This window comes from Protopterus annectens, chromosome 1.part0, assembly GCF_019279795.1.
Source record: "Protopterus annectens isolate FY-2018-M chromosome 1.part0, PAN1.0, whole genome shotgun sequence".
Lineage (NCBI taxonomy): Eukaryota > Metazoa > Chordata > Ceratodontiformes > Protopteridae > Protopterus > Protopterus annectens.
The window spans coordinates 14,431,977-14,444,603 of NC_056725.1; the positions used below are offsets into that span (position 1 = coordinate 14,431,977).

At 39.9% G+C, this 12,627-nt stretch overlaps 1 protein-coding gene across 2 annotated transcripts in view; it reads left to right on the forward strand.

The window, feature by feature from the left end:
• The first annotated feature begins 4,276 nt into the window (after positions 1–4,276).
• The window catches only part of NAPA (NSF attachment protein alpha), a 1,517,602-nt gene continuing 1,509,251 nt past the window's right edge, over positions 4,277–12,627 (forward strand). The window contains exon 1 of one of the 2 annotated variants that reach the window (XM_044078906.1): positions 4,277–4,553. In XM_044078906.1, the coding sequence (XP_043934841.1) occupies positions 4,456–4,553 (98 nt within the window). In that variant the 5' untranslated portion in view covers positions 4,277–4,455. The remainder of the gene's footprint in view (positions 4,554–12,627) is intronic. The other variant, XM_044078978.1, reaches the window with a different exon arrangement.

Consider the following 12,627-nt stretch of genomic DNA (forward strand, 5'->3'; position numbering starts at 1 on the left):
ACACTATCCTTCAGCATAAAAACAATGGCTATCTCTCCTCTGCTACTTTCCTAGACCTATCTAAAGCATTTGACATGGTCCCACACAAACAACTTATCTCTGTCCTCAATAACCTATCCTTCTCACAATCGGTCACCAACTGGTTTCAGAGTTACCTGTCTGACCGCCAACAATCCGTTGTATGGCAGAATGACATATCTGCCCAACTACCTGTCTCCATAGGGGTTCCCCAAGGATCCATCCTTGGACCCCTACTCTTCTCTGTTTTCACCAATAATCTAGCCTCTGCCACCAAACATGGCACACTCATACAATACGCAGATGACTCAACCATCATCTGCACAGCCCAGTCCCTACCCAAACTGCAAAAAGTCACACAGGAAGCCTTTTCCTCTGTTGAAACTTGGTTATCCGATGCCCAATTAATACTCAACCCAAACTAAACTAAACTACTCATCTTCCAACCCACCAAACATACTCAAAACAACTCTCACTTTAACATCACAGCAAAAGACAACACCATTATATACCCAACTGAACACACCAAATTGCTAGGAGTGGAAATAGACAATAAACTAAAATTTGACATTCACATATCCTTGACCATAAAAAAGTCCACAATAAACTAGGAGCGCTATACAGAAATAAGCAACTTCTTACCAAAGCAGCAAAGATTTCAATAGCAAATTCCCACCTTATCTCCAGCCTACTTTATGCCTGTCCAATATATACCAACCTAAGGCAATGCGATTTAAACAAGCTAGAGACCTGCTACAACAAAATTGCCAAATTCGCCACAGGGGCATCCTACCGTAGTCACCACTGTCTCTCACTTGCTGAACTGGGCTGGCTTGAACTCCCTCACCTCCTTCAATGGTATCAACTCTCACTTGCCCACAAGCTAGTAAATCATCCACTAAATGTCCCATCCCTCCAGAATCTACTCCAACCCTATCGCACCACCAGACCACTAAGATCCAGCAACAAAAATCTTTTGCAGATCACTAAAGCCAATAACTCTGCTGGTGAAGCACTATTCTCTTGCACCATAGCCAAATTATGGGACTCCCTCCCACCCACAATTACCTCCATACCATCATGCACCCACTTCAAAACTTTATTAAAAGCGCACCTAAAAACATGCTGGCTATGCCCTTGCAACTCCCATTCTAATATCACCTTCCCCATCCAACCACTACCTTTCTTTCCACTCCATACCTTGGTTATAGCAAGCTCAGATGCCCATAAGCCAGTATTTATTATACAGCAGGAACTTCTTCTTGTAACATTTGTTAATGTCTGTTATGTACTTCACAAATAAAGATTCTAGTTGTCTACTGAAGTACTATGTTCTTCATCTGTAAATATGTTGTAAGTAATTGCTATGTAAATTGTTAATCGCTATGTAATCCAATGTAACTACTGTCTGTTTATTTTAACTGTGGAGCTTTTCTCCCCGGGCCTCCGCTGAAAATGGACCTACGTCCAGTCGGACACTCCCGGTCAACAAATATAAATAAATAAATAATAAATAATAAAAACACTGGCTATTAAAGGCAGAGAAACAGAAACCAGCTCAATTATCCAATCAAAAATAACAGTGTTGCAAGCATCCTTTTAGCTAGATTAAACCAGACTGATTATTTCTGCTACAAAGAAAACAGTTGTGCCTCTCTAAGCAAAAATATTTGACTACAAGCTTTGTTTTTATTATTTTTCTTATATAAATCTCAAAATTTCGATCTTATGGTCTTGATCATAAGACATTTGAGGTTTTGACACTTCAAAATTTAGAAGTAGACCCATATAGAGTAATTGACAGGTGTTCATCACACATTGGGCTTGGTATACTAGTTCTGAACTCCTGTTAACAGATATAATTGTATGTCCACTGTACATCCTGGTTTTTAATCCTGCCAGTTAGGGAATTCTTGTCTCCTTTTATTAGTGAGTGCTGCAGAACTGTGTATTGCCTCTTGGTTATAACATCTATTATATGTTAGTAGAATTTTACCCCACAACAATGACTCAGCAAAATCAGTACATTAGCTGACAAGGTACATGAGGGCGGCCATGGAGGTGCAGCGATTAGAGTTGCTGCCTCACAGCAAGAGGGTCTCCAGTTCGATCCTCGGCTGAGGTGCCTTCTGTGCGGAGTCTGCATGTACTCCCTGTGGTCGCGTGGGTTTTCTCCGGGTGCTCTGGTTTCCTCCCACATCCCAAAGACATGCTATAGGTGGATTGGATACTCTAAATTGGCCCTAGGCATGAGTGTGTGCGCCTTCTGTGAAAGGTTGGGCGCCGGGCTGGGAACTCGACACCATAAAACTCCACTGCTAATCATGAGTGGACAGGTGATCCCCTGTGGCAACCCCTAACCGGGAAAAGCCAAAAGAAGAAGAAGCTGACAAGGTATATGAACAGATAATTGATCTCAGAGAATGATCTTTATCAACTATTTTTCAGTCTCTGATTACAAGTTACTCACCAAGCTCACAATACTTTACATGTGATATGCATTCAAACTACATTTTTTTTTTAGTTTTTATCTCATAAATTACTATTCAGTGTTTCAAACTCATTATCAGCAAGATTTAAGCCAAGATCCCCAATATGGTATCTACTTCAACTGCTGGATACATTTTAAACTTAAAGAAAGGCATTCATAGTAAAAGTCATAGCAGTGCAACTTGTGTTACTCAGGTAAAGCAAATTGCACTGCTCTGCTATTAACTGATTTTCAGTCATGTATATTCTCAGCAGCTACCCTGTAATCAATTTAAAAATAATTTGCACAATTATGAATCTCTCAAATGGACAGTTCAGCCAGGAGATGGCCAAAAAAAAAAAAAAAAAATATATATATATATATATATATATATATATACACGTGTGTGTGCGCGTGCACATACATATATAGATACATGCTTGTGTATGTATGTATGTATATATGTGTGTGTGTGTATATATGTGTATGTGTATATATATATATATATATATATATATATATATATTTATGCAGATGCACAGAAGCTGCTTGCATTTCATCAATTTAAAACAAGTAATCTCCGTGGTATCCCCAAAGTCTCAAAACAACCCACTAAACAAATATAGTGGGTCCAAAAACCAAACAGTGTAAGAAACTTCTCTGTGTGGAAGATTATCAGTCCATATATCTCTAGTTAATCACTGTATATTAATCAGATCAGACAATAGTAGCAGAAGTAGCAAACTCAAACTCCTCTTAAGTTGTTGTTGTCTTTCGGCTTTTCCCGGTTAGGGGTCGCCACAGCGGAACTCCGGTCCGCTAATGATTGGCAGTAGATTTTCACGAACACCGAGGTGCCAGCTCGACGTTCAACCTTCAACGAAGGCACGCCCATTTATGCATGTCTTTCGAACACCCACCCAACTGCGGGGAGGACATGCAGACTACACACAGAAGGCACTCCCCTAAAAAATAAAAAAATATATAATTGTACTGTTGTACAGAATTACTAAGTACTCGAAAGTAATCCAAGCAAGGTAGTCAGTTTGTTTCCAGTCGAAAATCCTTTATTAAGTACACAGACAATCAGATCAGACAATAGTAGTATAAGTAGCGAACTTAAACTCGTCTTAAGTAAAATAAATAAATAAATAAATCTACTGATGTCTGAGCTTTTACCCTTTGAGTCATGTGGCTTTATATCAAAGCTCAGATGCCTTTATCACATATGTTGGGTGACTGGGCTATGAGTAATAACTTCTTAGTTTGCGTTTTACGCACATTTTCCATGTGGTTAATTTTGCAGGTGAATTTAGCTTTATGGGATTCCTCTTTTTTAAAAATAATTTTCTAAGCATTTATATCACCTCTTTATTGTAATTACTACACGAGCTGCAATTGGCTGTCCTTAAGGCATACCTCGGGGTCTTAAAAGTTCATGTTCAAGTTCCTCAAAGTTCCATATTGAAAGAGTCTGTCACAGAAATTAATCATATTAATTCATTAAAGGATCTTCTTTATAAGTAAAACCAACATATTTACATTTTGCCCATTTGTTCCACATTATGAAGGTGAGTATTCCTCATTTTGGAGATGGAAGGTTGAGAGCTATGCCTTAAGGTCATAACGATAATTTAGTTACAATAAACATATCCGATTATCTTACTATTTAGGCCCAAGGTAGTACCTGTAAAACTCTACCAAGTTACAGCACATGAAACAGTTTCAAAATATGCACAACCGTTTCAGTTGCCTTTGTTACTGAACATTTGCTCAGCTAAATCAGCTGACTGCAGATCGCCAGTCACGTTGCAAGGTTGTTCCTGGCTTCAGTGTGATGTGTCAGCTTCCTAAACAAGCTTTTAAGTTTGTGGTAAGGGAGTTTTGTACTGTAAAAGTGATATTCACATACCTGAAGAATTCACTGTAGGGGTAAACTGGGCAACATATCCCGTGAATAATCGAGTATGGAACATTCTGGGAAAGAGAAAGAAGCTTTGCAGCTTATTGCTGAGGCTGAAAAGAAAGTGAAGTCGTCTCAGTCCTTTTTTTCTGGCTTGTTTGGGTGAGTGACAGTGAGTGTTCAGGAGGCTTTTGGGGGTAGCAGTGTAACACTGTGAAACTACGTGAGGCCTGGCCCCGGTAGTGTTTATTCTTAGTTTTAAAAAAAGATATTAAAATGAGCACATCAAGAGCTTGTTTATAAAACTAGCCGATACAGGTCATGCAGAGTAGAAGTGTCAAAAGATGTAGCCTTGGCGGTTTATATTTAATTATATGTTATCGTTATTAGTGTGACCACTAGCTGAAAATGTGTTTTACTACTGAATGTTAAAAACGAAAGAAAAATATTTTTTGCTGATGATCCTGGATTTAATACATTTAGTTTTAAAGTTGCCAGTTATTGGCGTATGTTTTCTTTTTGTGTGTTTGTTACATTTTACAGCAGTAGTTGATGATCATTCCTGACTTTGTCTGACGGTGATAATTTTTTTCTTATCTTTTAAGTTGGGTTTTCCAATAGATCTCTATGGATTATAATGTTGTTTCCTTTTAATAATTATGTACTGATGCTTATTAAGCAGGGGTTGTGGTTGAAAGGGTCAATTGACTAGCACACCTACTTGATCATGTAGGAAGTAAATAACCATCCGGGTGTTGCTAAAATCCGATCTGTATATCTTGCGTCAATACTTTCGCTTTCTTCTGAAATAACTGCTGTTTTCTGACAGATTAGTTGCGTAGTTTTATGCTTGCAATTTCTGTACTATTACTTTATGTGCATTTTGTAGACATAAATATTTTTTGGATTAACCAGCGTTTAATTTGAGTTAAAGCGCTTTTAAGTTGTTCAGCAAGGTCCTGAAAGTAAGGTGTACACAGTAATTGGTGTGGGGTTTGCCTCCCTACACCCTTATTTATTCTTCACTTAAACAGCTTTTCACTTCATCATTAGACTTGTCCTTTTACATTGATATGTGCAGAAGAATGTCAGTATCCCACTGAATTAAACCATTGTGTTTGTGTGGCTTTCTTTTGTGCTTTCATATGAAGATGTACAGTGGTGCATAGTGGTAGCTGAATTTTGTGTGTGTTTCTCAGCATATAGTGCCCCACCAGTGTCATATTGGTTAGAGTTAGGAATTATGAAAATTTATCGTGCCAGAAATTTGTACATTTGAGCTGAAGGTGAATTTTTTTTCTTTATACGTTTTAAATTCCTCTGCAGGCTCTGATGTGGAATGTGGTTGTATGTTCTAGCTGCTGACCATTTCTGAGAAAGTGCTGTTTTTGAAAGCTGTTTGAAACAGAATTCTGTTGTCCGGTGTTGGTGCTTGCATGTATGTGTGGTGCCGTCTAGTTGTGATGGACTTATGGTTACCCTGTGGACAGTTGTCAAAATGATCTATAGAGACTTTATGACCGAGATGTGAGAATAGAGTGCCAGGCCTTTCTGCTGGCTGACCCTCGCATGCAGTCTCAGACTCTGATCACTACTGTCACAGACTGCTGCCAAATAAAAAACTGTTAAGAAAATTTAGTATAAAGCAGTATTGGTCAAGGATTTGCAATGTCCAGTGCTGTTGCACAGTTGTGAATGTCCATAATTCTTTTTCAGAACTTATTTCTTGGTCTTATTTTGTTGAAACTTGTGCGCATCTGAAGTGGACATTGTGTGTGTGTTGACTGACTGTAATGGTAATGGAGTCATCATGTGTCTTTAAAAAGTTGGAGTGTTTACTGTTAGATTCCCTTGTCCTTTAAACCAGTTGTATCAAAGCTTGATGCATATTGTTTGTACTTTTTAAGCTCTCATTTGAAATATTGATTCTAGTGTGACTGTTGATAATAAATGGTGTATCCTTTCTCTGCCTCTAAAAACTGAGTCTGGGGTCTCAGTAATGGAGTTTTAACCAAACACAACATGGAACAGCTTATCAGAATAGATTCCATTTTATATCAGAACACTTGTTTTATTGTTTGGAGTACCATAAGCCTTATCAATAGAAACTTTATTTTTAAAATTCTATACTAGTCTGAAATGGACTTTAATGCAAAGAATAAGTTACTGCTTGGGGGAAAACTAAAAAGGTTTGCAAATGCTTTAACAGTGTTTAGAAACGACCATCATCAAACATGTAAGTAGCTGCAGTGAGGCAGCTGTAGCCCCCTGAAATAAACATAGGTCTAACTTGGAGAACAAGCCACTCTGGTAGAAAGGCAATATCAACAGGTTATTTAACATAAAGGAAGAACCATGGTCAAAACTAGGAAGTGCAATGTCCAGCAAATCAAGAAAACGCTAACCTAAATAAGCAACTCAGGAGTCTAATCAGTTCCACCAAAACGAAATTTGAGGTCACGGGCAAGGACAACCACAAGGCCTTCAGCTATGTCTGCAACGTACGTAAGTGTGATAATTCACATATAAAGAGCTGGAAGGGATGGTAAACCTACTGGCTGATATATTTAGCTCTAGTTTCATCCTTTTGTCTCCTGACATGTACCAAAAGATAACCTTGACCATACCGCCCTGGCTATTAATAGTGAACTGGTCTTCAGTGCTGTCTCCAAAGCACAAAAATACTACATCTGTATGCCTTGATAATATCCTAGGTTGCCTCATGAATAGCATGAAACAGGACCTGTAAGATCGTTGTTCAACCGTAGTCTCCAAACTGGGTTCATGCTTAGCAAATGGAGGAATGCAGCAGTTATCCCCCCTGCACAAGGGTGGGTTGGCTGCTGGTCCAGGAAATTACAGACCCATATATCTAAGAATTCTTTCCATGGCCTTATGTATGAGACTAATCATGCCTATTACATGACATAGGAAATTTTCAGACACTGTATCCAGCACAGTTTGGTTTCATCAGGGGCAGATACCTGCTTTATCTGTTGGAATTTTTTAGAGAAAGTCACTAAAGCTGTGGATGAGCGAAAAACCTTGGCATGGTCAACAAGCTTTTGAAACTAGGAGTAAATCCCTGTGTCTCCCATTGGAAAACCAACTGGCTCACAGGAAGTCAGGGTAGGGAACTGTACCTCTGCAGAAAAGCTAGTCGCCAGCAGAGTCATTTAGGGCTCTGTGCTGGGGCTGCTCCTTCTTGATATCTACTTTTTCAAAGTCAGAGCTGCTATTAAAGACCTTTGGTTGACCAAGTTTGTGGCTCCCTGAAAGACTGGTGTAATTATAGAATCCCCCTCCCCAGGGATGGCCTTTGGTCAACTGGTTCCCGCCCTAGGCAAAAGGTTCCACAGCACCCCCTCCGACACCATCTGGTGCCCCCATTTTGGTCTACCTCCACCATCCAGACTACTGCAAAAGTGCCCCTTCTAGAGCAGCGCCCTTGGTAGCCGTCTAGTTGGCCTATGACTAAGGCTGGCTATGAACCCCCCCCTAGGTGGCCGTCTAGTTGGCCTTTGACTAAGGCCGGCTATGACCCCCCCCCCCCCCGGACACTGACTTGGTGAAACTAATAGTTGGTGCTAGAATCATGGCCTAAAACTGAATCCAAAGATACTATTATGCATTTTTTTGTCAGAGTTGGCCCCCTTTGGAAATTACTGCACAGACAATACTCCGTAACTGTCGATCCAAGAGTAGGAACTTGGTAAAATATGTGAACAATGAGTTCACCTCTGACTTTCATGTGACTACTGTTGTGTAAAGAAATCATTCTATATTGTGCAACCTATAAGCAAGGGAATGGCATCCAGGTTCACAGATGTCCTTATACTACTGTGCTCAGCCCTCGTTAGACCAATCATTGAGTACAATGCCCTCATCGGTATGTACCTTACCAGGTATATGCAACAACTGGAACACCCACATAAATGCTTTACAAAAAGAATGCAAGGTGTAAACTACATGGAATTAATGTACTGCCTCAAAGTTTTTTTATATTAATTCTCCTACAGACTACTGAGAGGTGGTCTGTGTCTGGCTTAAAAGGTATCATCTAATTCGGTACTGAAGAACTTGCTGCACATCTGCAAGTCTGCCAGCATTGTAATTGCTGATTTGCAGCATGAATAGAACATGTTGGAGGGACAGGTTTGTGTCTCAGGGACTACCCCTGCTCTGGAACAGGTTTCCCATGCATATGAAGCAGAGTTAGCCCTCACCCTATTCAAACGCAATGTGGACAAGAAGAAAGGAAATTCAACATTTACCTTGGACTGACACCTATGCCTGTATTGGACAGAGGCAGCATGTAAATGCTGTACCATCCAAACTCAATTAGATGCCCTGGTGTAATTGTATCCTGTTAATTTTATAAATGGAGAAAACACAGCTAGATTTAAAAAGGCCTCCAAAGTTGACTGGCTTAGTAATCACTTTTGAACCTGTGTCCAAGGCCCAAGCAACTCTAGGGTGACTTTTGTAATCCATTTCCTGTTATATGTTAGGATCATGTGTGTGTGTGTGTGTGTGTGTGTGTGTGTGTGTGTGTGTGTGTGTGTGTTAACTTCTACTCCTATCATGGAATCTCTTTGAAGTCCTCATTTTTACCTTTTTATGTTGAAAAAAACATTCATACCATATTTCTCTGAAAATAAGACCAAGTCTTAATACTTTTCCCCCCACCAAAATACGCATTAGGGCTTATTATCAGAGGATGCCTTATTTACCCCCCCCCGTACAACAATCTATATTTATTCATGTATACAAATCGTTATTGGGCACCAGTTCTAGGCAACGCGTTAACAGTTGTGTAAGAATTCTACATAAACAGTGCAACAAACATTTCAGTTTCAGGATATCTACACCTTGGCTTTCACAGTGCAATATTTCATGCTTAACAGAAAGTGCAGAAAAATCTCAATACAAGTGTATTGGAGGAGGGGAATAAAACAGGTGAATAACTGCCACTTTCTGAGTGGTGATGCTTTCTTTATTCCTTACCCAAACTGTAATAGAAGAATGATGGAAAGTCATAAAAATGAAGTCTGGGAACTGGCGGACTTGCTTTGTAATTACCCCTTGATAATGAAATGTTACCTTAATACAATAAAGTCAAAAAGCTGACGAGCTTTCCGGCAGCTGAAAGAAGAAGCAATTCATTCTGTTGCCCCGATAACCGAAAAGTTATTCAAATACAGTCATGTCATATTTTTCTGGAACATTGTCATAAGTCTCCAACCCCGAATTCCGTCCTGAATTTCTTGCGACTCCATTTCCTTTAAAACCGTTGGCCCCAATCTGTCATGCCTAGCAATAGAGTTCTCCTTAAATGAGCACTGCTTGTCCACGTAGTCTGCTCGTAGTGCATTGGCAACACAGCTGCCAGTGATTTTTATCCCATGAATTCTTCACCCAAGTCACAACCTCTTGCAGGCGAGGCTTCACGTTTCCACGCTGATTACTCTCCATTCTATTTTCAATTTAGACATTGAGTTCCATGCGCAAATGGTCTTTGAATGACTTGTTTTTTGCAATATCAAGAGTCTGGAGATAGGCAGTCATTCCTGCGGGAATCATTGTTTGTTCTTTTCTTTTCTGTTCAAGGAACTTCTTCATGTGGTGAGCGCTGGCTGAATCCCAGACTAGCAGACCACTTTCGCCACCTTGCAAGACAAGTGGCAGCATTACATTGACTCACTTCCTTATAACTGCTTATGTGCACGAGGCTTTTTCGGTTTCAAGAATGTAAATGCCTGAAACACATTCATTCTCATCTTTCTTGCCCTTACTAATGATTAGAGGTGGAGTTTTCTTTCCATCTAGACGAATTGCCAAAATACAGGTAACGTGCACTTTCGTAACCAGTGGAGGGAAGGTAGATTGATGAGGCACCCCTCTGATCAATTGTTTGAGTTCTTTGGCCCATAAACACTGCAGTTTCATCCATAGCAGTCATGTTGGAGAGTTGGTATTTAGAAAAGTTGATGCCATCAACAAAGGACTTGAATGCAAGTGCACATTTAATAACTTCCAGCTTGAACAGTGTTGTCGATCGTCTTAGAGATCATTCATATAGCTGAAGGAAGCCATCCAGCCAATGTTGTATTTCTTTGAATTCTTCTGGGAATATTTCTAACTGTGGTGCCATTGCAAGGGCAAATGCTTGAATATCAGCACTGCGCACAACCAAAGCCTTTGCTCTCCTGTTAGCAATCCATTCACAGATGATGTCTTCCAGCTCAGGAAGTAATGGTTGCTGACCTGATCCACACTTGCACTGCTTAGCATTTCCCTCATCCACCTGTTGACTGAGGTTATCGTACTCTGCTCGCCATTTTCGGACCATTCGTAGATCCAAATTCTTCTGTTTGCAGAATGCCATCAGATTCTTTCCCCGGGAGTCCTCTATGATTCCTTTCTTGTACTTGATGGAATAGCCCTTTCTTTTTGCACTCATCTTGTCTGGAGGGGTTAATTGAAGGCGTAAGAGACAGGAGTGGCAACAAAAGGCAACAGATAAGACACAACCACACCTGTTCGTTATCAAGTGTGCACGTTTTACGTGTTGTCTGTACTTTGACCAAAGTACGCTTGCCAGTGTTTATGGGCCAGGGATCTCAAACGTCAAGTGTGAGTGAGGATTAGGGTTACAGTAAGAATTGTGGAGGACTCCCGGGGAAAGACTCTTACAACTTTCAACTTTCTGCAAAGAGAAGAAGTTGGGTGTCCGAAAGGTCTGAAAATGGTGAGCAGAATACGATAACCTCAGTCAACAGGTGTCAGTAATATTATTATTTTATAATTCAACATGTTCATCATGTGTTGCTGTTTATCTTAACTGGGGCTTATTTTTTGGGTAGGGCTTATATCATGACCACTCTGGAAAACCATGCTAGGCCGTATTCTCTGGTTGGGTCTTATTTATGGAGAAATACGGTAATATGCTTACTTAACTATCAACTTTTCATACTACTGGAATATTATAAAGCAGTAGCTAAAATATTTTTCCTTATTTTATTAACCTTCGGTACTTTTCCGTTATCGGGGCAACAGATGTCCTGAGCGGTTGGAATGTTACCATGCTGTCGTGTCTGAAAATCTGTACAAGATGCATATTGATGCAACTTTTTCTTGACTTTCAGACACGACAACGTGGTAACATTCCAAACGCTCATGACATGTGTAGTCCCCATAACAAAAAAAGGACCGTATATTTAAACCATTAACCATCCGCTTGCAGACAGATTCTGTCTGCTATTCTTTCTTGAGCTCTTAATCTACTTCCTCAGGAATATTGACATGTATTCAGTACATTCTGTGAAAAATGCTTTCTTGTGGTGTTTCAACCTCTCTCCCAATTTTCAAAAGTGTATGCATTATTTTTGCATATTTTTTTCTGAAATGATTTATATACTATGCTAATCAATTACATTGCTCCTAGAAACACTTGTATTATACACATCACATTTTTTCGTTCATGGTAAACATTTTAAGTTCTGTGGTTCTTTCGACTGCTTCTGACATATACAGATGAGCGTTTGGAATGTTACCACACTGTTGCTTCTGAAAAACAAGAACAAGTTGCATCAATATGCATCTTCTACAGATGCGCCAGCGTGGTAACATTCCAACCGCAACTTTAAATATATAATACATTCGGTGACAGTCTGCAAGGGATGTTTAACTTTTTGTATAAACATCAGCGGCAGCAGTGTGATCTTTGTGACAGCGGGCTTACATTCCAAATGCTGATTACAGCTGTTGACCTGATAATGGAAAAGTACCTATTAACCTGTATCAAAACATTTAAGAAAAAATAATTATCTATGGGGTTATGGTAAAGAACTTGGAAGAATCACAGGGGCAGACAAAAAGGAAAGAATATTGAATTATACTTAGAAATGCTGGTGCTGCGGTAGCGTTGTCGCCTCACAGTAAGACGTTGTCCTGTTTGATTCTCAGCTAGAGCGTCTTCTGTGTGGAGACATGCGTGAATGGGCATACCTTCGTTGAAGGTTGTGCGTCAGGGCTGGCAACGCGGCACGTAAAAATCTTCTGCCAATCATTAGCTGACCGGAGTTCCGCTGTGGCGACCCCTAACTGGGAAAAGCCGAAAGACGCAACATTTAGAAATGCAGAGTGCAAATAGTAATGCTACAGGAGACGCATTTTGAAAGAACTGAGCATGTGAATTTGAGGTCAAAGGAAAAAGGAGAGTCCTTAAACCAAT